General features: G+C 37.2%; 1 protein-coding gene across 2 annotated transcripts in view; it reads left to right on the top strand.

Annotated features, from left to right (window-relative positions):
* The first annotated feature begins 618 nt into the window (after positions 1 to 618).
* Positions 619 to 26,589, top strand: part of METTL16 (methyltransferase 16, RNA N6-adenosine) — a 48,607-nt gene continuing 22,636 nt past the window's right edge. The window contains exons 1-5 of one of the 2 annotated variants that reach the window (XM_074263893.1): positions 619 to 760; positions 8,165 to 8,293; positions 23,516 to 23,715; positions 25,666 to 25,806; positions 26,328 to 26,443. In XM_074263893.1, coding sequence (XP_074119994.1) covers positions 8,166 to 8,293; positions 23,516 to 23,715; positions 25,666 to 25,806; positions 26,328 to 26,443 — 585 coding nt within the window. In that variant the 5' untranslated portion in view covers positions 619 to 760; position 8,165. Of the gene's footprint in view, positions 761 to 7,803; positions 8,007 to 8,164; positions 8,294 to 23,515; positions 23,716 to 25,665; positions 25,807 to 26,327; positions 26,444 to 26,589 lie in introns of those variants that run through there. The other variant, XM_074263894.1, reaches the window with a different exon arrangement.

The raw sequence follows: 26,589 nt of genomic DNA, 5'->3' as shown, positions 1-26,589 counted from the left end.
AGGTGATATCACTCCCATTTTATCGATAAGAAAGCAGGCTAAATGACTCACTTAGGTGACGTCACACAGCATACTTTTGAATTCAAGTCCTCCTGATTCTAAGACCAACACTATCCACCAACCAACGTGGTGAAGTGCAGTTAATTCACAGGAATCCAGCCCAATCAAATAAGCACTTATTAAGCGCTTACTGTGTATCAGAAGGGCAGCCAGGTGGTGCAGAAATCACAAACGATGGAAAGTAAATTCCCCGAGGATAGGAAGGGCTTCATTTTTGCTTTGCCATCCCTAGATCCCGGCAGAGAGGGCTAGGGCAGAGGAACTGGACCCTGAACACGCTTGGTATTTAATAAATGCTTCCAGATTGGATTGCATTCCATTCCACACTCCTTCTTTAGCTCTCTAGGGCAGGAAAGCGCACTAATCAAAGGCTAGGTGTTAACCACACAATCGCATATGGCCGACCCGCCTAGTTTCCTCCGCCCGTCCGCCACGTGCTTCCCTTCTAGTGCCCCCTAGCGGGCCACTGCGGCCACCGCATTCTTCCCTCTCTTATTCACGGATTCCAGGACTCTCGCGAGAATTGCTGCTCTGCCCTTCGCTCGGGGCCACCAAGCCTCGCGAGAGTAGCGTGGCCACTCAGCCCGCGGTACAAGATGGCGGCGCGCTGGTCGCGTCGTGCTTGCGTTCGTTACTAGGGGTGTTGGGCGCCTGAAGCGGCGGCAGCGGCGGCAGCGGCGGCGCGGAGCCTGTGGTCTGGGTAGGTTACAGCTGGGGCTCGGGGGTGAGCGGGAAGGCCGCCAACGTCCCTGAAGCGACCCCTCCGGGGCCTGCGGGGCAGAGGCCGCTGGGTGGGAGGGCAGACACCTGGCTAATTTAGGGTTGCGGGAGAGACCCCGGACTGAGGCGGCCAGACGGGCCCCGGAGCGGGGGGCGGGGGAGGCAGGGAGCCCGGGGGCGAGAGCCGAGGCCTAGAGCTGCCCTTGCAGATGGCGGGCGAGGCATGGGAGGAAGGCGAGGCTGAAGGTCGAGACCGAAGAGAGGTGGGCGGCGCGGCCTCTTGCCGGGATTCCCCGCGCGACCCGAGCGCTCAGTTTCCCCACGTGTAGGACGAGCGAGGTGCACTGAGAGGCCTCCGCCGCTCCCCTCGCCCCTTTGCCCCCAGAACTCGCGCTCCCACGTTTTACAAACGGTCACCCTGCAGATGTGGTGGTTTGGCTGAATTGCCTTTTTCCTCCTTTTTTATTTGGAATTTATCTCACGCGTTAAGAAGTGAATTCGAGGCAAAACAAAATGTGTCCATTAAGGTCTAAAATTACCCAGACGTGTTCACTTTAAACACTCCTTAAGTGTCGAATGAAGGAAGCTTGCTCGGGGAGAGGCTTTTGACTAGAGAATCATTGAACCAGCTTTCTCCCGCGCCGGAGGCTCTTTGGGGTTTCCGGGCCTCGGTTTCCTCCCCTGAAAAACGACAGGATTGCCCCAGGTGTTTACGAAGGTCTCGGCCAGTTCTTCCATAATTTCGAGATGTGCCCGTCATTTTTTCATTGTCCCTGTTTCCTGGAACGGTGTGGGAGTCTGGGATCAGAATTTCTCGAAAGGAAGAATCAGATTGAGCATCATAAGAAACCTACGAATGGTTAATTTCCCCAAAGGTGAATCCCTTTTTCGATCCGGGTGAGCTCTGCGGGTTGCTGTCAGAAAGCTTTTTGGAAGAGGCGAATTGACAAATGTATACTTTGTAAGACGTCGCCATAATGCCGTTGCTTTCAAGAAAATTACTGTAGGAGCTTTTAATCTGATTTCAGAGTTTACATTTAAGCGGAACGTACCTATAGAATTTGAAGACTGTGTATACATATAGAAGAAAATGTTTGCTGCCGAATTATCCTAAAAACAAAATGTTCTCTGGAGATTTGGGGGGAAGGAGGGAGCAGGAACAAATTGTGAATTTTAAGATACCTGGCATAGATATCCCCTACTCTACTGCATGTGGATTTTTTTTTAAAGCCATCATGTGCTGAGGTTTTTTTTAATAGTTCATGTGCTCCCCACTATTGTAGACGCAGAGAAGTATGCACTTAGGGCATGTCCCCCATCTTGTTGAGTTTATATCATATAGAGAAATAACGATACACCAGGGGAGAGGGACTGGATCTGTGATTCATGGCTACCCGAAACTTCTGAATGAGGAAACTGCTAACTTAGGTCAACATCATCTCTGTTACAGCAAATTTTCTGGAGCAACTGCTTTTGTTAAAGTGTGGTCCAGGGACCCTTAGAGTTCCTGAAAGCTTTTCAGGTGTTAAAGAAATGAGGTTAAAATAATTCTCATAATAATATTAAGGCATTTAAATTGTAATACTGTAAATAACAAATACCAGTAGCTATAGCCCTTGTAAACAAAAAGCTCTTTGAAGTCTTCAGTAATTAAAGAGTATAAAGGGGTCCCGAGACCCAAAATTGTGAGAACCCTGTTAAAAAGCATTGCTAGGTTAAGGGACTTGTCCAAGGGCACACAGATGGGTCAGAGTCAGGTTCTGGACATGAGGGGTTCTCAAACTACAGCCCAGGGCCAGATGCAGCCTGCCTGGTTATGGCAAATGGGCTGAGGGACAGTGAACTGGCTCCCTATTTTAAAAGTTTAAGGATTACTGTACTACATAGTTCCTCAATACACAGTAATAAACAACATAAGGAGAAAACAGCAATGCAAACATAATGCTTATTGGGTATTTTTTGGTTGTGTTTTTTTTTTGTTTTTTTGTTTTTTTTTTTTTGAGATATGAGTTTGCAAAGGACATCACTGAACTGATGGGATGGGGAAAATTTTATGAGGAGCTCACATTGAGTCTGGGCTTAAAAAGATGGGATGGATGTCAGCAGGTAGAGTGGTGATGACTTCTCAGCTGAGAAAAATCAAAGTGAAGTGAAATGATCTTGTTTTGAGCCCTTTTAGGACACTTTTGTACCAGCCTCAGCCTGGAAAAGAGTTTACTAAAATTTCCATTAGATGAATGAGAAAATAATTCTTTGGGATTGTCAGTCTTACTGATCTCTGATTGTTGTGCACAGCCTTCCCTAAGTTCCTGTTCTGCTCTCTCATTGTAGAATGGCTGTTACCCTGGGTTCTAGAAGGTTATGTTGATAGAGCCAAAGCTTGGCAAGATGGCCGGGAGATATATTCCTCCAGGGATTTCCCCTGCAGGATGATGAACTTTTTTTCTTTGCCTGAAACCCCTGAAAACCATCTACTAGTTTAGAATTATTTGAAGTATTAGAATCTTAGCTTCAAAGCAAGAGGAACATCTTTTAATGACTGGCCACTTCTATTAATGACTTGATGATTATATCATGTTAAATTACACAAGTTGCCTTTTAAAGTCTACCTATAACATTCCTCATCTGGGACCCTTGCCTCTCCAGAGTTTGGTTTACAATTGTAATTTGCTTTGGTAGTCATTAATATTGTGTTTCTATCTTCCCTTTAAAAAAAAAAAATCCTTCCTTATTTTAGATTATTCAGTATCTCTCATGTACCAATCGGATGGTCTACTTCGTGGCAATCTTCCTGGCATTAATATTATCTTGCAAACAGTCTCCATATTTAATGGGTTTGTACATCATCTCACACTTTTATAGGTCTCTATTCTCTTTCCTTTTTTTCTACCTTATTTTTCTTTGTCCCAGTTGCTCCTCTACTCCTCCTCTCCTTGCAATCCTCATGCAGACAAGCTAGATTAAAATGTAATTGAGAAATATTTATAGATATTCTATTTAAAAGCTGAGTCAGTATGTGGCCCTCAAGATATTTACTTACAGGGGGCAGGTAGGGGCGCCAGTGGATAGAGCACTAGCCTTGAATCCAGGAGGACCCGAGTTCAAATGTGGTCTCAGACACTTAACACTTCCTAGCTGTGTGACCCTGGGCAAGTCACTTAACCCCAACCTCAGGGAAAAAAAAAAAAAAGATATTTACTTACAGGTGAGTGGTCCTCATTTCTCTTTGAGCTTGACACTCTTGCTTTTGGTAACCCTTTCCATCAGATGTTGTTAGTAAACCTAAAAGGTTTGGAATTAAGGAGAACAGTTTTTGGGCTAAGGGCCAGGAGATCTCTAGGTCTTTAGTCTAGAGGGATGCACAAAGGGAGAGAGGGCCCTCCTACCCCCACCCCTCAGGGAAAGATTGAAGTGAAATTACAGAATGATCTGAGAAGGATCAAGTGTAAGTTCTGAATGCTTTATCTGTTTCTGACACATGGATTGTATATGAACCTATTGAGCCCTGCCTGGTCAAGAGCACTTTGTTTAAAAAAGAAATGGTACACTGGGAAATGAGTGTAAACTGTTATTTTTAACTTCTGAATCCAATTCTTCCTGTGCAACAAAAAATTCGGTTCTACACACATATATTGTATCTAGAATATACTGTAATATATTTAACATATTTAAGACTGCTTACCATCTGGGGGAGAGGGTTGGGGGAGGAAGGGAAAAAATCTGAATAGAAGTAAGTGCAAGGGATAATGTTGTAAAAAATAACCCATGCATATGTACTGTCAAAAAAAAGTTATAATTATAAAATAAAATAAAAATTAAAAAAAAAAAGAAATGGTACATTTGCAAAAATCATTTTAACTCTATGTCTATAAGGACTTGAACTATTACTATTACAGACAACTGAATGGCTAAAGTGATATAACAGGGGAGAAATTGTCTTTAAAAAAGAATTTTCTTTCCAGTAGCTGAGATCTGTAGCTAAATGTATTATCATTTAATTCTTTTTTTCATTTTTTAAATGAAAGCTTTTTACTTTTCAAAACATGAATGGATAATTTTTTTTATAGCTTTTTATTTATCAGCTATATGCATGAATAGTTTTTCAGTATTGACAATTGTAAAACCTTTTGTTCCAACTTTTCCTCTCCTTCCCTCCATCCCTTCCCCCAGATGGCAGGTTGACCAATACATGTTAACTATGTTAAAGTATATGTTAAAGGCAATATATGTATACATGTCCATACAGTTATTTTGCTGTCCAATTATTTTTATTGGACTTTGAAATAGTGTAGAATTACCCTGTGAAGGAAATCAAAAATGCAGGGGGACAAAATACAGGATTGGGAATTCTATGTAGTGGTTCATATTTATTTCCCAGAGTTCTTTCGCTGGGCATAACTAGTTCAATTCATTACTGTTCTATTGGAACTGATTTGGTTCATCTCATTGTTGAAGAGGGTCACATCCTTCAGAATTGATTATCATACTGTATTGTTGTTGAAGTATATAATGATCTCCTGGTCCTGCTCATTTCATTCAGCATCAGTTCCTGTAAGTCTCTCCAGGTCTTTCTGAAATCATCCTGTTGGTCATTTTTTACAGAACAATAATATTCCATAATATCCATGTACCACAATTTATTCAGCCATTCTCCAATTGGTGGGCATCCACTCAGTTTCCAATTTCTGGCCACTACAAGGAAGGCTGCCACAAACATTCTTGCATATACAGGTTCTTTTCCCTTCTTTAAGATCTCTTTGGGATGTAAGCCCAGGAATATCACTGCTGGATCAAAGGGTATGCACAGTTTGATAACTTTTTGAGCATAGTTCCAAATCACTCTTCAGAATGGCTAGATGTATTCACACTTCCACCAACAATGTATCAGTGTCCCAGTTTTCCCACATACCCTCCAACATACATGAATAATTTTGTGACATTAACCCTTGCAAAACCTTGTGTTCCAATTTTTTCCTCCCTTCTAGATGGCAAATAGCCCAATATATGTTAAACATAGTAGAAATATATGTTAAATCCAATATATGCATACATATTTATACAATTATCTTGTTGCACAAGAAAAATCAAATCAAACTGGAGAAAAATAAGAAAGTAAAATGAAAGCAAACAACAAAAAGAGTGAAAAAGTTTTTAATTTTTCCAAATACATGCAAAGAAGTTTTCAACATTCATTTTTGCGAAACCTTGTGTTCCAGATTTTTCTCCCACTTTCCCCTTCTCTGCTAAACAGAAAGCAATCTAATGTAGATTAAATATGTTAAATATGTGCAGTTCTTCTAAATATATTTCCATATCCTTCTTGCTGCACAAGAAAAATCATATCAAAGGGGAAAAATGACAACAACAAAAAAGATGAAAATGTTCTGCTTTGATCCACATTCATTCTCCATAGTTCTCTCTCTGGATGCAGATGGTTCTTTCCATTACAAATCTGTTTGGAATTGAATCACTCATTATTCAGTAGAGTCAAGTCCATCAGAGTTGATCACCACATGATCCTGTTTACTGTGTACAACATTCTCTTGGTTCTACTCACTTCACTTAGCTTCAATTCATATAAGTCTTTCCAGACTTTTCAGAAATCAGTTCACTGATCATTTCTTTTAGAACAATAATATTCTATTCTATTCCATATATCATACCGTACCATATTCAGCCATTCCTCAGCTGAGGGGTATTTACTCAATTTCTAGTTCCCTGCTACTACAAAAAGGGCTATTGCAAACATTTTTGTACATGTAGGTCTTTTCCTTTTTAATGATCTCTTTGGGATACAAACCTAGTAGAGACACTGCTGGATCAGAGTATGCACAGTTTTATAGTCCTTTGAGCATAGTTTCAAATTGCTCTCCCAAATGTGTGAATCAATTTACAACTCCACTAACAATGTATTCCAAGTTCTGTTTTCCCACATTTCCTCCAGTGTTTCTTCTTATTTTTTCTTGTCATTTTAGTCAATCTGAGAGGTTTGAAGTGGTACCTCAGAGTTTTTTTCTCTTGCTTTTCTCTAATCAATAGTGATTTAGAGCACTTTTTCATATGACTAGGAATTTTAACATCCTTTGCATTTACAAATTGGGCAATGGCTTGTGTTATAAATCTGAGTCAGTTTTATATATATTTTAGAAATGAGGTCTTTTTTAAAATTTATTTTTATTTTATTATTATAAAATTTTTTTACAGTATATATGCATTTTTTTAAAAATAACATTATCCCTTGTATTCATTTTTCCAAATTATCTACTCCCTTCCCTAGATGACAGGCAATCCCATACATTTTGCATGTGTTACAATATAACCTAGATACAATATATGTGTGTAAATCCCATTTTCTTGTTGCACGTTAAGTATTGGATTCCGAAGGTATAAGTAACCTGGGTAGATAGACAGTAGTGCTAACAATTTACATTCACTTCCCAGTGTTCCTTCTCTGGGTGTAGTTGTTTCTGTCCATCATTGATCAACTGGAAGTGAGTTGGATCTTCTTTATGTTGAAGATACCCACTTCCATCAGAATAAATCTTCATACAACATTGAAGTGTACAACGATCTTCTGGTTCTATTCATTTCACTCAGCATCAGTTGATGTCTCTCCAAGCCTCTCTGTATTCCTCCTGCTGGTCATTTCTTACAGAGCAATAATATTCCATAACCTTCGTATACCATAATTTACCCAACCATTCTCCAATTGATGGACATCCATTCATTTTCCAGTTTCTAGCCACTACGAAAAGAGCTGCCACAAACATTTTGTTTCCCTTCTGTTTTGGCTGCATTGGTTTTGTTTATACAAAAACTTTTTAATTTAATATAAACAAAATTATCCATTTTGTATTTCATAATGTTCTTTAGTCTTTTCTTTGGCCATAAATTTCTCCCTTCTGCACAGATCTTAGAGGCAGACTATTCCTTGAACAGAAACCTTTTTGGGGTTTTGATTTAACTATGTTCATGGTTTTATGACTTTCTTTTGAGAATTATTTTTATTTTGTCTTAATGTAGATTTCTTCAATTACTTGGGAAAAGTGGAAACTCTCAGGAGTATAGTGAAACCAAAATTGGGAATCAGTTTGCTTAGACAATAAACCACTGCTTCTCTGCCCTTATATGTTGATTCCAGGAAGGTGATCAGCATCTTACTATAACACTTAGGAATGCACATGATACTGAATCTTATCACTTAAGGATAAGACACTCCAAAAAAGGTAGCTGTCCTTTTGTTTTTTTAAAAAGATGATGCACTTATATTTTAAAATTTAATTTTTAGCTTTGACTTGATTGACAAAGATATAATAGAATTAAATATTGTCTATTATAACTTATTTTCTGTTTTGTACTAAATATTACTATTTTATTCTTTTAGGATGGCTTTGAATAAATCAATGCATGCAAGGAACAGGTACAAGGATAAACCTCCAGATTTTGCATATTTGGCATCCAAATATCCAGATTTTAAGCAGCATGTCCAGATAAATCTGACTGGAAGAGTGAGGTATGTTAATAAGCTAAGGAATATTTGATTTATGTAGGATCTTGATGATACATAATTCAAATATGACATAGATTATGAAGACAAGGGAAACATTATGAATATGTTCCAAGGCCATTATCTATATGATTGGGGCTATGTAATAATTTGGTGGTGGGGGGTGAGGGGCAAGGGTTCAGGGGGAGAAGTGGTCACTTGAAGCTGAAGATATGTTTTAGAATATTCTATATAATGGTGGTAGACATTGTACAAGAAGATCCTGTTCCTTTATATACGTAGGCTAAATGGGAACATCAAGAACTACTGTTTTTGTCCCTGGTAGCTGCATAGCGAATAGAAATTTGAAGTTTTCACACTTGTAGGGTGGAATCATGGTAGTGCTTGGTAGTGGGCTACTCCTGCTGCTAGAGGAGGGGTTTGGTATTGCTGTTTGGAGTAGGGTTGGGGGAGGTGGCTGAAGAAGGAAATAACTTCTGTGGAAGATTCAGCTCCTTGGCCTTTCCTCATAGCAACAGTAACTTTTCTTTCTTTTCCCTCCTTATTGTGGGATGTTAAGGAATATGGGTGCTGAATTGGCACTTTCCCAGGATGATGATCATTGTTTTTTTTCTCCAAGGGACTGGTAAGGGAAAAGGCTAGGCTGGAATTAGGATTTTCTAAAGTTTTCTTCAAGGTTGTGGAATTTAGGAATAGGGACAGGATATCAGGCCTTTTCCATCTCGATTATCCATTCACGTTTTGGAGGATTCTGCAATATTCCAAAAAACCCAACTGTATCAAATATCAGTGGTCTTTATAGAGAAGGGTAGGTGGGTCTCTAGATGAAGAGCATTAAGAACAAGTTGTAAGAGTTTCCAGGCCTCCCTAAAAGAGCGCAACTTGGTGAAAAGCGTGTTTACTTTGTGGTCAGATGAGAAGTGAGTCAGAAATCCTACCTTGCACATCATGTGACTGGCAGGTCACTTAATCCTCTGGGTTCTCAAGCTTCCCCACTGGTAAAAATGGGGGACAAGTCTTTATTGTGAAAGAAAGTTAGACAATAAATGGAAAATGTTTTGTACATCTTAAAGCATATTATAAAGACCAGCATTTTTTTCCTTTTTTATTTTTATTTTTTTACTTTTTGCATGTTTTCTAGATATTAGGAGAAGGAAAATGTCTCAATCTCATTTATATCCTAGTGTTTTCTTTACCAGTCTTTTAGGTGAACCTAGACCCTTTTCCTTAAATTCATCTAGGTTCAAGGCTCTCATCAAACCATATACCCACAGTTTCATTTGGCTCGATTAAGATATTGAAGTACTAGAATATATTATTGAGCGTAGATATTATTTCCTTTATTTTTCTAGCACTTAGCAGGGTACCTAGTAGGCACTTATTGATTGATTACTTTGGGGAAGTCATGTGGGGCAGTCATGTCTTTAAAATCCTATTCCAACTCCTGCCTTCATGAAGTTAGACATTAATTTAAGATATTAACTTATTATTAAGATAGATTAGTTAAGATGTTATCTTCATTTTCCAGATCAGGATTCTGAAGCTTTGAATATAAGAGAGGGGGAAATGACTAAGGCATGAGAAGGAAGAGAAACTGGTGTATTGAGACATGACTACCAACATGTCTGCAGCAGGTGGACCAGTGATTGGTCAGGTCCAATGGCAGGTTAGGAATGCCAAAATCGTTCTGTTCTTAGCTGGAGAAGAATAGATGTTAGAAAGCAAGTTGGGGCACTGAAGTCTGGGATAGAGTTGAGCAGATGTAATAGGTCACTGTCCATGGGTAGAACCCTCGGATTCCCGGAAAGGTCCTTTAAGTCAGCCCCCTTGCTTGTGCTGAAGACGCTGTCACTAAAGTGATTGTGGCAGCTGTTGTCTCATGACAGAAAGATTCCTTAGTATACAGTTTGTTGACCATCAGCTATGTTGGCTTTTTGTTCTTATTTTTTTTCTTTTATGTTTGCCCAGATTTTTGCCTTCTACCATAATTGATGTGTTATTTTAAGGTTTGCAAAGTATTTCACCATCACGACCCTTTCAGGTCATAGTACTTGCCTCAGGAAGTTAGAATTGGAGCCTAGAGACTTGATTGATCATCTATCTGATTCGAGTGAAAGCTCCAGTTTGAATTTGGCACCAACACCTGCCCACCCTAGCTCCAGAATGGCAGTTCATTAGTCTCCTTCTCTGAAGGTAGTGCTTGCTACCATCCACCCTTGGTAAGAAAGATAGCAGCCCCCACCCCACTAATCCACATTCTTGCCTGGTTATTCTTGATACCTAAAGGTATCTGTCTTTCCTATCCTATTGAATAGAAAGAAGGTGCCTAAGTGAACTTGCCAGTATTGAACTGGATCTGGTGCTCAGAATACAAAGAGGATAAACTCCTGACATCACTGAGCTTAATTAGCAGCATTGACACTACAAATAGGGCACACATACTTGTCTGTTCTTACATTCTGCAGACCGTTCACCCTGAAGTCATCAGATGTTTCTGGCTAGCCTACAGAAGTGCTGACAGATTTCTAAGGGTCTTGTTTCTTTTCTCTGACTTGTTTTTCTCCCTCCTGCATTTCCATCTGTAATGGATATAGAGACCACACTCCACAGTTAAGTCCTTTGAATTTCAGTAACTCAAACTTTGTGGCTTCTATGAGATGAGAGATGGAGCCCATCAGCCGTGCACGATCTTCGATCTGCTCTGTTCTCTGTTTCTCTGTGTCCTCAGATTATTCTTGATAGTAGTTTTCAGACTGGGGTGACTTCTGTGGCATCTTGAGAAATAACTCCATTTCTGTGGTAGCACAGGGATAACTGAGCTTTTCCTATTTTGACAGAGGTCAGAGGGGTTAATGTGATGGTAAAATTTGGAGCAAAGGCTCTGTACTCTCATGTACAATTGGAGTACATGGGGTGGAATGTTAGGCAGAGGGAAAGGGACTGAGAGTGGCTGGTGGTGAGGTTGGGTGAGGGGTGAGTCAGTCTGCTCCTAGGAGGTGGTACTAAGAGCAATTGCTCATTTCTAATAGCCTCAGATCCTGTCCTGGTTCTGGGAAAAACTATTCCCAACTCAGTTTGGTTTCATTATTTGCAAAACTGTCACTGGTAACTTTTTTTATATCACCTTTGTTCCTAAATATATTCTTCACCTTTATTTGCCATTGAGCAGTCCTTTGTAACAAGAAATAAAGGTAGGAAAGAAAAGGAAAAAAGTGCAGTTTTGTTTTTAAAAAAAAAAAAAAGTAATAATTTTCACTGAGTCTAATGATGCTCGTGGTGGTTCATAAACCAGCAGCCCTCACCTGAGACAGGAGACTCGTTTACTTGGTTGTCACAATTTGATTGTTTTCCTTGTTTTGCTTTTTTTTTTTTTTTTTTTTTTTTTTTCTCTTCTGTATCAATTCATAAAACTTCCTGTGCTGCTTTGAATTTTGACTTAGATTCTTTTATATCCACTTGCTACTTTGTTGAACCATTTCTACATTCCTACTTTGTGTTCAGTTTGCTATCACAAAAAAAAAAAAGTTTTCTATAAATATTTTGCTATTAGTGGAATTTTTTAGAAAAAACCCTCTATAGAGAATATTTTTGCGTGTTTGCATATACATACACACACATACATTTATAACGTATTCAAAGGCTATGAATATATTAGTCATTTCATGAGCATAATCCCAAATTGTTTTCTGGAATAGTTGTTCTAATTCTTAGTTCCACCAAGAGTATTTTAGTTTGCTTATCTTTCCCCAGTCCTTGCAACATTTATTTTCACTTTTTACTGTTCTTGACACTTTGCTGGGTGTGAAGTAAAACTTAAAAGTCAGTTTTATTTAGAATTCTGAGTGATTTGGAACATACTTTCCTATGGTTGTTAGTAGTTTTCAGTTTTTGAGAATTGTTTGTTTGTTTTAACTACTCTTCATTGGGAAATAATTCTTGTTCCAACATACTTGTGTTAATTCCATGTATCTTTAATATCAGGCCCTTATCTGAGACATTAAATGCAAAGAATTATTTTTCCTTAATCTTCAACTTCCCTTCTTATCCTAACTACATTGATTTTCTTCTTGCAAAAGCTTTGAAATTATTATATCTTCTGTAACTAAACATAGTGTGAAAAATACTTGCTCTAGTTTTCTTCCAATTTTTCTTATGGGTATAATAATTTTAATCTCAATTCAAGTCCTTGAGCTTTTTTTTTTTTTTTTTCCATTTCTTTGACTTTTGTAAATTGCCTTTTACAAAGTCAGAATGACTTTTGAGACAGGGGAAACAGTATCACATGTATGCCTCTTAAATAGTAGACCTCTTGATTTGTGGTCATAAACTTAGGAATGTGGTCTGAATTCTGTGGTGGAGAAAGGACTGAGTTTGCAGTTGGCTTTCAGTTCCTTCTTGTACCCCTGATTTCATATTTGGGGAGCTCATCCAATCCCAAGTTGACTAGTTTGTGTTTCTTTGGATCTTAGCTTTTCAAAGATGTTTTTCCTTTGACAGTCTACTGCAGTTTGCTTCTGATTAAAAGAATTCTGATGTCAGTAGGATGGTAAGAAATACTTTCACCTCATAGATTTCTTTTGATCAAAGCAATCAATAGTTATTCCAAGGCTGAAAGAAAAAAGTAAATTAAAGATTTTTCAGCTGCTTAATTTCAGATCAGAAAAAATGAGAGATTGTATATACTGGAGTAAACCACACAATTAAAATCTTTAATATCAGGATGTTTTTCTTTGAGTTGCAAGATAAATAATATATGAACAATTTTTTTTTTTTTTACTTTCATTCATTTCTAGTCTTTGCCTTTTGAGAATTCTTCTTTTCCAAGGCTTTCTGGGAATACAGAGACAGCTGATATAAATCGTCGATTCTATAGGAAGTTTTTATATTCTTTCTCTGACCTGCTTTGCTGACATAGCTGATCCCTTGATGGAGTGAGGTTTTCAGTTTTATCCATTCCCTTCAACTTTAAAAGTAGTTGGATTTTGATTAGTTCAGAGAAACAGAATTCATTCCTTCTTTCCTTGATGTAATCCTAGGGAAATAAATAAAGCAGCTTCAGCTGCTTTGATCTCTGTTCATGGAATCATCAGGCTTTATTACTTAAGCCCAAGGCTCTAGAAACAATTTTGATTCCTTTTCCTTTTATCCTCCCCACTTAATCAATAGTCAAATCTTTCATATTCTCACTTTATGCTCATGTTGTCTCTCCTGAGTTCAGGACTGAGACCCTATATGCTTGGGTTATTGGAAACCTCTCCTAACTCATTAGATTCTCCTTTCTTCTGTCCAATACAGCAAAATTAATCATCTTAAGGCTTAGTTTTTTTCATGTTACATTCCCCCCCCTCAAAAAATTTTAATTGATTCCTAAAAGCTTACTGAATGAAAATTTAGCCTGATATTCAAGTATTCCTTTTCTAGTCTTATCTCTACTGATCTATGTCCCTTTCCTCTAAAATCATTTTATTCATTAATCATTCTTATTATTGTGTTCTCTGAACACACTCAGTGCTTTTCCACATCTTATTTTTATTACCTTTAAACCCTTCCACCACCATCTCTGCCTTTTGAAAGCCTTCCTTTCCTAAAAGGCCTTCCTCAGCTGTTAATATTTTTGATGAAGCTTTTCCTGATTTGTCCTCTGCTCCTAAAATGAATGTGAGAGTTCCCTTCTATCATAGTGCTTTTTCGTTATACCTCTCTCATAGCACTTTCATTCTGCTCAGTGTCATGTTTTTGTACTTACCTGATTTTTACTACTAGATTGTAAGCTTCTTGGGAAGATACATTTCTTAGTCATTGTTCAAATCTTTGTAGTGCCCAGCACACAGTGGGTGTAAGAAATATTTCTTGAATTGAATCTATTAAAGATTTATTTTTTTAACTTTCATGTCATTTGTACGAATAACCAACTGAAACACAAGCTTCATAGTATTGGAGTTTGAGAAGTTACTTGCTATAAAATTCTCTCTCTCTCTCTCTCTTTTTTTTTTTTTTTTTTTTTTTTTTTTTAAGATTTTGGTTTTTGTTTTGCTTAAAAAAAAAAAAAAAAAGTTTCAAGCATTCCCCAACACTATATACTAGCGTGTGAATCAGCTCAGATGACAGACATCAATACAGGAGAGTCTGGAAAGGGATAAGAAGCTATGTAAGAAGGGCAGAGATGCTTGGAGTAGCAGGTGTCTTATTGCTCATGGAACTGAAAGGCAAGTCAAACATGGGAAGCCATTCATTCTAAGTGGTGAAAGAGCTGAAGTGATTAATAACATAGGATCTGGGAGAGTATTAGGTAGGAAGACTGGGAATAATCGAAAAATATCTTTAGACTTTTTAGTTGCTGGAGTTTTCCTCCTTAATCTTCTTCAACACAGCTTGCAACTTTGGAGGCTAAACAGTCCTTAGCAACGTATGGTCACAAGTTTAATTCTTAGTCAGGTTAGCACCTGCTAATCCATGGGCCAAAATGGCATCTCCTGGCCCCAGCCATTCATTCCACAAATGTTGCCTGCAACTGCTGTATAAATTCATGGCTTTGGTTCCAAGAAAGGATAGGAGAATGGATCAATGTTGCCTAAAGCCTCTTTGTGTGCTACAAGGAAAGGGCACAGAATTCAGGCAATACTTTGTCATGGTGATTTTTGTAGAAGTCTTGGTTTACATACACACTTACGCCTAAATTTTTTGTGCATATGTGTGCTTCCTGTGGATTGAATAGTGGAGAAGAGAATGTTAGCATGTTAAACACTAGAGACCATACACTGAAAATTACATTTCTTTGCATAAGAATGCTATACTTTTAAGTGTTTAACAAATCTTTTGTTGAAAAAGAGTTCAGTAATATATTGAATTAAACATAAACTGGGGCAAATAGAAGGATCCAAATTCAGCTACAAAATTGATACTAGGAATCCTCTCAAACCATAGGCTTGTATGAGATTGGCTCTTTCACAAAGAATCTAATTGATTGTGAAAGTGCTTACTAAGTGGATAATCGTGAGCTGAGTGCTGTGGAACTTGGACAGGCATATGAACTTATGGATGTGATTCCCCATTGGGTCTGTGGGAATCTCATTGCTACCCTTCGTAGCCTCTTTCAAATCCCTTCCTGTCCCCAGCATTGGCTTCAGTTCATTAGATGATCACTAAAGAGCTAAAAATGATGTGTCACATTTTACCAAAGAACTTTTGGAAGCACTTGAAAAAACTTCAGGGGCTAGGTCAGTAGACTTTTAGACATCAATGAAATAATATCTTCCTGGCTTTCCCACAGTTGGCAGGGGGCTGGGTGGATAGCAGATGCCCCTCATGCATCACCATTCCTTCCTGAGTTACTGTCAAAAAACACACAGACAGCTATTCATAACAAACACTCATCTAACTATTCCCCCACTCTTCTGGGAGCAAGAAGACAGCCAATGAGGACCTTTCAGGTCTCTACTAGCCCAGCTAGCATATGCTTCAGTTAGAAAGGAAAGAAAGGCTCCTTTTGCCCCATGTTTGCCACCAAAGAATGAAGCTAATGCCCCTTCTGGACTCTGGAGGACTAGTGGGGTGTTCAATATGAATTTTCCTGCTTTAATTAGTATGTAAACTCCCTGAGGGCAAGGACTCTTTTTACAGTTTGGGGCATGACACTTAACAGAGGGTTTGGCACATATTAGGTCCCTGACAAATGTTTACAGACCCAAGGAAAGAAAGGCTCCTTTTGCCCCATGTTTGCCACCAAAGAATGAAGCTAATGCCCCTTCTGGACTCTGGAGGACTAGTGGGGTGTTCAATATGAATTTTCCTGCTTTAATTAGTATGTAAACTCCCTGAGGGCAAGGACTCTTTTTACAGTTTGGGGCATGACACTTAACAGAGGGTTTGGCACATATTAGGTCCCTGACAAATGTTTACAGACCCAATGGGGTCTTTCAGCCCAGTTTGTCTGAACATATACATTTTCACATCTATAGAATAAACATTTTATGGTAGACCCTGCTAATTTTCCTGCTTTAATTAGCAGGGTCTACCATAAAATGCACCTAATATGTTCTTTGGTTATTTGGTCTTGTTGAGTAAAGAAAAATATGAACAAATTTTAAGAACAGGCTTCCATACAAAGAAAATGTATGTCCGGTTTGTAAGTAATTGGGCTACTGGGGGGCTTCAGTTGATAAAAACAGTCAGTATTCTCCTAGTTCTGTGAAGTGTTTTTGTCCCACAGAAAAATTTTAAATATGACACTAGCATCTATTTTTTCTTGAAAGGGGAAAATGATGCACATTTTGGAATTGAAGCCCAGACATAGGTGGTTGGTTTGTTTTTCTTCAATCATTGGATTAACTTTAAGAGAGCTGGCTGAGTGGTTAGCACCAGTCTCCTTATACTTTGTGGTAAAGTATCATTTCTTTGCTAATAAATAGTGTGTAATGTTGCCAAACAATCCAGGGTGAATATATCTATGTAGGCTTTCCCTGAATGGTAAGAATATATATAAAAAGATATATGTATGAAAACAGTGAAGTTGAAGAACTAGGGAAGCTTTAACCACATTGCTATTAGTGTTGACCCACGTGTCTCATGAAACAAGGTAATTAATGTTTAAGTGTGCTACAGGGTTATCTTCAGGTGATTGCTGTCACTCTTGGAAGAAGTACTGCCAAGCTTCATTCACTTCAACAGTATCCGGCTGGCTGCTTCTTGCTATAGGGAACCAGCTGATCCATACTGGCATTTTCAATCTGTTTTCTGGCATGGTCTGTCTCGATTTCTGTTTTTTTCAGATCCCTCCTTTTCTGAGTGCAATTATTCTTGAACTGTAAGGCTATCTGTCCTGAACTTTACTAACAACAGACCTTTGAGTGTCTGGATGTTCTTTATTTTGAGGAGCAGGGTTGCAGTAGATTAGAGTGATAGGGGGGGAGGAGGAAGGAGAAGGGAAGGGGGATGAGAACATCAGGTTACTGCCTTAAAAATAAAGTTTATTTTGTTTTTTTTCCCCCCCGGGTACATCATGTGTTTAATCTTTCCTAGAAAATACATTTATAGGAAGACTTCACACTTTCAGGCATCATAGGTCACATTTAATCATTTGTGACCTTTGAGGAGTGACTCTTCTGGTGATAAAATGGTAGCTGAGTAAGGAAGAAGAGTGAATTCGTACTCATAGTTCATAGTCAGGACTATCTATCTTTAATTGAATGACTTAAAAAAGAAAGAAGAGGGTAATAAAATTTCTCTTTTTCTGGTGAGGAATTAAAAACCAGTCCAAAAAAACCTAATCTAATCATCACTTTTTAGTGTGACCAAAGAAAGTCCATTTGATTTTTACCATGACAATTTATGAGAATCTGGGGAGTCATGGATGGTCTTAGTTTAACAAAGTGGACATTTTGGTGATCATTCTGTATTTTAGAAAATTGTACTTTTCTTTACTTTGCTCTCTTGTAATATGACTTAAGTAATCACTTACTTTATTGAGCTGTGTGGGTGTGAAATATAAAAAGGCTGAGATTTTTTAAGTCTTTTTTTTTTTTTTTTCCCCTTCAGAGTTAGTTGCGGAGCACCTGCTTTCACCAAGTTCATACTCATCCTTTTTCTTTTTGTCTTTCTTGCAACTTGTTACAAAGCCTCAGTAGATGGGCGGGGGTGGGCAGTTAAAAAAATGCATACTTCTTTTGTTTAGACTTTTATATTCTGCCTCTGAAAAATATTGTTTGTGTTCCACTTCAGAAAAGTTCACTCCTGATTAACTTTGAGATAGGCAATTTTGTGATTCTTTGTGTTTTTCCTTTGAAGGATCGGGTGTTGGGCCTTTTGTTCTATTTATGAACCATTAAAATGACATAAGTTCTTTTGTATAAGGTAAAAGATTTTTTGAAATTCTAAGTCATACATCTTTAGTCCTTGAACAGTAATTTTCTTTTTATTTGCTGCAATAAGCAGGAGTTAACAAGGTAGAATAAATAGATTAATAGATTAAGGTGTCACTGTGGACCAGATCAAAGATGTTTTCTTTTACTGTCTTTGCATAATGGTGTACCTAGTGGATTGACCTTACTGGCCTTTCTTTCTATATATAAAATACATGCCTCTAAGGTTTGTTTTTTTTTTTTTTGTTTTGTTTTTTTTTTTTTTTTGGATAAGGCAAGGAGGTTAAGTGACTTGCCCAGGATTACACAGCTAGGAAGTGTTAAGTGTCTGAGGCCAGATTTGAACTCAAGTCCTCCTGACTTCAGGGCTGGTACTCTACTCACTGCACCACCCAGCTGCCCCCTCTAAGATCCTTTGATCACAGAAAAAATGTCATTGCTCCATCTTGTTTGGCTACTCAGCTGATCTCTTTTTTCATTGAAAATTAACATTTCTGTAGGTTTCATAACTTTTTATTTAGTGTGGGATTTATTTTTTTTTTTTAACTCAGAAAGTTAAAGGCTTCTTGTTCTGTTGTTTCAGATGTGAAATCCAATATAAGATGATTATAATGTAATCGAGTGATGTGGGAGCCCCAAAACTTTCTCCCTTCTACTCATGGCAAAATCATTGAATATCTGGATCATCTGATTTCTTTTAGGAACGTCAAGAATCTTGGTTATACTTTTAAAGAGATTTGACCATATTTGACAGTGTTCTTTCCCAGATGTAAGATGATGGCTTTAGTTTTTTGGGTTTTTTTTTTTTTACTTTTTTACTTTTTAGTCTGCCCACAATATCATAAGAGAAGACATAGATGAGATACCTCCACAGATTTTGATGATTTTGGATAGTTTTATAAGTCGCATTGATCTGTTTGATTTTCTGCCTCTCTCCCTATTATGCCTTTAACTGTACCTCCTGCAATCTTATTTTCCATTAAAACAATGTTTCATTAATGTGTTTTGTCATCATAATTTCCCTCAGTATTGAAGAGGGGGGCCCCGAAACTCTCAAAGTCCTTGAAGGGGAAAATCTCCTTCAACTCTGCCTCAATAAGGGACCCTGCTCCAAGGCACAAACAGTTTCACCCTTGTTATCTGGATGGGGTTGGCTCAGTCCTGGAACTCAATTGAATTCAATTCAAATTCTAACTTAAGCTGAAACCCAGTGAGGAGCCAATTTGGGACTCCACTCACGGGCTCCTTCAGCTAAAGCTTTCATTATAAAAAGAGCTGAACTAAAAACCCTCTCTTTGCAGCAGTTCCAAATATGCCAGCTCCATCCTTGGCACGCCAAGGAGCCTCTGTCCACTGGAGTACTCTTTCCAGTGCCATCCGCTCTTTACCCTCACCTATTTCCCTAACCAGACTTTATGCCTCTCTATCAGGATTTCTAACTTTACATCCAATCCCCATAATTTACTCTTTTATCAATCTAGGTTTTTGGGTCTGTAAATTCCTTTACCGAGGACCCCTGTACCGCCAGAAGGGAGTCCCCAAAACTCCCTACTCTTGAGCCAAATCCCAAAGGATTGCAGGGGAGCCAAACCATTTGCTTTCCTGAACCCTGAACTTGCCACTAGACTTTATCATTTAACTCCCTGACCACTAGAAACCCTAATTTCATTTTGGTTCCCTAAATCTAAACCTCATCAGTATCTCCCTTTTCCCAAAGATCCATCCTGTAAAATAAACATGTGAAACCTTTGTGGATCTCTCATCTTATAAAGCAATAAGATAGCTGGGAAGCATCTCCTCGACTTTCTCTCTTTTGGACATTCTTGTTCTTTGTAATTTTGCAGCATTTGCTTTTGACTTTGTTATGGATTTTTAGATTTAAATAGAAGTCATCCTGTTGTTTCATTTATATTCTTGACTCTGCTTTCTTCCCTCCAGTTGATTCATGTAGATTTGTATGTTTCTCTATCTTCATCACATTTGACATTTCTTACATGGCAATCATTTTCCTTCACATTCATGCACCACGGTTTGCTTAGCTCATCTCTCATCAGTGGGCATATGCTTCCCTCTCTCCTCCCCTCCCCCCCATTATTTGCTATCACTAAAAATGCTACTATAAATGCCTTAGTGTTTGTGAAAAGTTCTTATTGGGTCTCCTTGTAGTATAAGCCTAGTAAAGTACTGGGTGGGTCAAAGAGTTTGGACATTTTTAGTCATTTTATTTGCATAATTCGAAATGATTTTCCAAATTAGTTTTACTGATTGTCAGCACCACCAATAATGTACTAGTGCCTGTTTTTCAGTCTCTTCAGTGTTGAGTTTTTTCATCTTTACCTGTTTGCAGAGTGTGAGTCTGAAACCTCAGTATTATTTTGATATGCTTTTTTCTTGATATTAGTGATTTGGAGCATTCTTTCATATGCTTGGGAAGAGTTTGCAATTCTTTTGTTCACAGCATTTGACTACTTGTCTATTGGTACCTCTAGTATCTTATGTGTAACTACTTTCTTCAATAATTGTAACTATTCTGAATGTCCTCAATCATTCCTTAGAAATGAAGCAAGACTTTTTTTGACCTTTTTGGGCCCGGTACCTATTTATGTACTATCCTTCAAAACTTCCCATTATCATTTTTATACTACTCATCCTCCCTTCTTCCCCTCATTGTTTGTTGTTTCTAGATAATGCCATTTTCTTTAGTGCGTCATAAGAAGATTCAGAATTTATTTTCATGGTATTTAAGTAAGCATCATACAAATTCATAGTCTTGTACACTACCTTCACTTTTCAAACATACTAACGTGACTTTTTCAAGATAATTTTAAAATTCCTATTACAAGGAGAGTGGACGCTGAGAGATACAAATATCTGGTTTGCCAATGTTTCTGGAGCTTACAGAGGGTTAAGATGCTGATACAGTATTACATAATTAGCATATTAGGTCTAAAAGTGTTCTGTAGTGAATTATATTCAATTTTGGGGGGGTACAGTTGAGGGAAAGCTTGATAAAGGAAGTCCAGTTTGTGTTGGGCTTTAAAGGCAGGGGGAAATATTTTATATGTATGCATAAGGTAAGATAGCAGGTAGGAGAGAATTGGAGTTGGGATAAATTATGGTTAAATTTTACTATGTAAAGCTTATTTTAACTGACATTAATTCAGCACACATCTTTTTAAAGACCGAAGTAGTTACAAAAAGAGGAATAAATGGGCCCTAACCTTAAGGAATTCATATTCCCTTTTTTTGTACAATTTTATTTTTAAATAATCATCTTTAACTCATAACATATTCATTTATTGCCACTTATGAACAGCTGTTCAGTCCCATTTATATGTGGGATAAAAGTTGATGGAATTTTCTTGATAAATATCCTGCAGTGGTTTGTTATTCCCTTCTACATTGTGCCCCACATATAACAGATAAAGAACCTCTGAGGCAAATGAGGGATAAATGACTTGCCCAGAGTCACATAGCTAGTAAGTATAAGAGGCAGGATTTGAACTCAGAACATCCTGATTCCAAGCCCAATGTTCTATCCATTGTGTTATCTTGTACCTTTTTTTTCCCCCCATGATAGGGTTGCTTTTTTTTTTTTTTTTTTTTTAAGATGTCATTAGACTTCAGGAGAATATAAGATAGGACATTAATGAAATGATCATTGAATCTTGTATTACTATTGTTTGCCATTTTTGTTTTATTTTTTACTATTTATTTTCTTTGTTTTTCCTTAGCAACATTTTTTCCCAAATACATAAGAAGATAATTTTAGCATTCATTTTTCTAAATTTTTTCTTCTTCCCTCTTCTCAATATAGTAACAAGCATTCTGATATATGTTATACATGTACAGTCTTTTTCAGCATATACCTGTTTGATTTCTGGGTCACGGTTCTCATTTTTTCTATATTCACAAGTCTACAAAATTGATATATCTGTTTAAATGCATACTTCATATGAAACTGTTATGAAATTGAAGAATTCTAAAATATTAGAAGAACTTTAATGATCCTCTAGTTTACAATCCTAATTTTGATCAGGAAGAAACTAAGTTTTCAATAAATCAAGGTACTTGCTTAGGATAAAGATTATGTGGTTAATAAAAATAGATGGTGCAATGGATTAAACCCTGGGCCTGGGATCAGAAAAACTGGAGTTTAAATGTGGTTTCAGATATTTCTTAGCTTTGTGAACTTGAGCAAGTCACTTTAATCTTTGTCTCAGTATTCTTATTTGTAAAGTGGGGTTAATAGTCCCTATTTTTGCAGGGTTGTTGTGAGGATCAAGATATTTGTAAAATGCTTAGTTCATGGCACATAACAAAAGCTCTTTTCAAATCCCTTTCTCCTTCCCTTTTTTCCTTTCTTTTCTCCCTCCCTCCCTTCCTTCTTGGGATTATAGTCTAGGTCCTCTGACTCCAGACCAAAATTACATGGGTAGGTGCTTAAAGGGGAAGGAAGAGCCTCCATGCCCCTCTAGAGTTGTTTAAACATGTTGGGGCTAAGGCGGTGATGCCTGTGGGTTTGAACAGTGGGGCCCAAACAACTCTGCTGAGTATTCAACCTTTTTCTGGCAGAATTATTCTTGGAAAACAGCTTCAAAAGCTCTTCTTGCTTTGTTGATAGCTTTTGGGAAAATTGGAATGAGGCATAAAAAGTCAAGCATAAATATATTTTTTTACTTTCTCCCACAATTTCTGATTTATAAAAAGTTCACAAATCACTTAATGCATTAAATTCTATTTTATACTTTAATATTTTCTTTGTATATTGTACTTTGTAATGATTTTGATAGGTAATATAAGTCTTGTTATTTATTAGAGAAAGACAACTATTCGTCCTTTTAAAAAAATATTTTAGACTTGTATAACATGCCACCTTTTTTTGCATTTTAAAATATTTTTATTTAAAAAGTTATTCAGTATGATGCCATAATTTTTTAAAAAGGGGATATTACCAAATTCAAGGAAAGACTCCCCAAAATCTTAGTAATAACTCAAATTTATGTACTTTTTAAGGTTAGCAAAATACTTTCTAATTGGGTGAATTAAGTAATGCAAATATAATTCTTTACATTTTGCAGTTTAGGAAATGAAGGCTTATAGAGATTAAATCACAAGCATATCACATGAACCTGTCAATGTAAAAAAATACCAGCTGGATTAAGTTCATGACACTGGGAATATAGGGAATAAGGGAATATAGAAGAAAAAAGTTCTTTCAAGTATCATTTTGAGGGAGCAGCAGTTTTGTGATTCCGGATGCCCTGATGAAAACAGACATTGTCATAGATAGTTCCAAGGACTCTGATGGGGAGTAAGTGTCAGTGATGAACTTGACTGACTTTCATTTCTCTACATTTCTTCCTACCAGTCTTAACTTCAAAGACCCTGAAGCTGTCCGAGCTTTGACTTGCACTCTCTTAAAGGAGGACTTTGGGCTTTCCATTGACATTCCACTGGAAAGGCTCATTCCTACAGTTCCACTTCGACTCAACTATATCCACTGGGTGGAAGATCTGATTGGACCTTGGGACCGAGCCAGGAGTGCTCTCCGCCGGGGGATTGACATTGGTATCTGCTCTTTTTGTTTCTTGCTTGGAGATTTCACATAATGTTTCTTTATTTGCTTTTCTAGTGAGTGTTAAAGAAACTGACCCCTGAGATCTCTCTTCTGTTGGTGACACTTATGCTTTTCTTGCCATTGACTTCCCTTGGGCAGCCACATGGGATTCTAGAACAAAAAGCCTTGAAAATGAAGATGAGAAACTTGATTATTTTTCAGCGTTTTTCATTTTCCTTATTGATTTGAATATTTATTGTCTCTTGCTATGTTCTTGGGATTTGAATTCACTGAAGGAAATCCAATTGGAATTTTAGCTTGATGTGCTAATTTACTAAAATATTGCTTGGGCTTGTAAAGTGCCCTTTTAGGACTCTTTGGGTAATCATTTGTATAGAATGATTAAAGTAGAACTGGTGGAATTACAGTACATAAAATGAGCTTTGCTTAATTGTTTTATGAGCATTTTATAAGCATTTACATTTCAGAAGACCTCCAGAGTAGTTTTAGGAAGAAGTAATAGAGGGAGATAGAAATAGGGTAAAATATGTTGTCCATTTGTCATCTCTAGCCCATTCCCTTAATTTACCTTTTTCTCCTTTAATTTGTTCTAGTTCTTTATAGGAAAGCTTGATTTCAAATTTAGAATTATTAGAAATCAGTCTCTTAAAGGCAAATGTTCTTATCTTGTTAACTTTGAAATAGGATTACATTAAGAAAATGAATGTGCCACATTCTTTTTAGGAGGCTGACTTCCTAAATTTGTAATAAACTTGATGATCTTTACTCCTAGAATCAGATTAGATCTACTTAGGGTTCTGTACCCTCTGAGGAAAAAGTAAATATAATTATTAGGAGAGAAAATGTAAACTTGAAGCATTTATTACATATTTACTGATCCTCATCAAGTTGAGGTTGCTCTAATTCTACAGATAAAAATTTGCTATTTATTATTCCCTCCCTTTCATTTTTCTATTTCCTCTTTGTGGTCTTCATTTATTCCCTCTAATTAGTTTCAAACTTCTGGGTAGGCTTAGAACATAAAGCTCTTAATATTAAGATTCAAAATATTTAATATTATGCTTGTCTTTACATTTGTATTTACTGTTGCAGAAACTCCTGTATTTGATTTTTTAATAGATAGGAGATATTACTAAAAAAGATTGTACACTTAAGGATATTTTTGTAATTTTTAATCTTTGGGGTTTATTTTCTTTGTGAGAACAAAGAAGTCCTTCTAAAAATCTTTATTACCATTTTGAAGGAATTGGAATTAGTAACTGCTGGTCAGCTAGACATTTGATATATTTGGCCTGGATTGATTTTTAGAACCAAAAATCTTGTCTTTTCCCATTCTAAGTGACTTTAAATCATTTAGCCACTAGACAAGTTCTCTTTTATTTTTATAGAAGATTTAGTTTCCTTCAAGCATCAATTAACCATACTGGGGAATAGTCCTTTTTCATTTCACAAAAGAATATATACCTTGCAAGACACTTGATTTTATTTGGGGAGTGAAATTTATGTTCATCTGGTTGTGGTATTTGACCACTGCAGTATCATTGATTTCCTTTATGGAAACAAGGTAATACTGTATGAAAGTATATAACCCTTGTGTAAATCAGTTTAATCTTCTTGAGTTTTGAACTTTTTCAGTCAGCCATCAGATTATTTATGGAATGTCTATTACATACCCTGAACTAAGAGAGACTTACAAATTAGAAAACTGGACTATAGCCCTCTGAATATGGATACAATTTTGTTAAAGGAACAAAATTAACATCCACAGACAACTAAAAAATAATAGGGAGCATATTTTATTAAGTGTTGACTTGTATAACTGCTTTAGAAGTTCAGAAAAGATAATTACTGTTTTCTCCAATGATTTTGTATATCTGTGTGTGTGTGTGTGTTGTGTGTGTGCATATGTGTGGGTGCATGTGTGTTGAATTTTTTTATAGGTACAGGAGCATCATGCATCTATCCTTTACTTGGAGCAACTCTCAATGGCTGGTATTTCCTTGCAACAGAAGTGGATGATATGTGCTTTAATTATGCTAAGAAAAATGTGGAACAGAATAGTTTATCTGATCTCATAAAAGGTATTCTCCACAGAACAAATATCCTTTTAAAAAAATCATTCAGTTTACCTTCTGTATACCTTATATTTTTGTTCAAAGGTTAATGGAAATATTTGGGTTTTGTCAAACTGCAGGCTTAAGTAACTTCTATTCCTAGATTGTAGCCACCCTCTTCTTTTGCTACCTCTAGAGGGCTATGGGATGTGTGAACCTTCTTCACCCAGCCTAAGTCCTGTGGCTCTTTGAACCGGCCCTCTACTTGAGCTTCAGTGACCACAGAGTGCATGGACCTGTGCTAGATTGAAGCATAATTCCCTAGAGATGACTGAGGTGTTTTTTTCCTCTTCTGCCTGCTATATGTGTTAAAGGCTGTTAATATTCTTTTCCTTTTGTTCCAGGGACCTAAAGTCTCTTTTGTATAAACTGAGGGTACTTTTTTGGTAGTGTTAAACATATGATTATCGGAGACATTAAGCATGTTAATGAATCAATAGTGAGTTAATTGTTGCTCCATATCTTAAACATCCTGCTTTTTCTGCCAGTGGTTAAAGTACCACAGAAGACACTCCTAATGGATGCTCTTAAAGAGGAATCTGAGATCATTTATGATTTTTGCATGTGCAACCCTCCCTTTTTTGCCAACCAGTTGGAAGCCAAGGTAGAGTATCTCCTGCTCTAGAGAAACTGAATATTTGTTTGGATTTGCCATATTTGACCGGGTGTGTTAGTGTTGAGAATAGTGTTTGCAAGGAAGAGAGGATATTTCAGGTTCTGGATTTTCACTGGAAAACAATGTACAATATA

Source organism: Sminthopsis crassicaudata, chromosome 4 (assembly GCF_048593235.1).
Source record: "Sminthopsis crassicaudata isolate SCR6 chromosome 4, ASM4859323v1, whole genome shotgun sequence".
In the NCBI taxonomy this organism is placed as follows: domain Eukaryota; kingdom Metazoa; phylum Chordata; class Mammalia; order Dasyuromorphia; family Dasyuridae; genus Sminthopsis; species Sminthopsis crassicaudata.
Note: the sequence above shows the minus strand (reverse complement) of the source record. Positions and strands in the feature narration are given on the sequence as shown.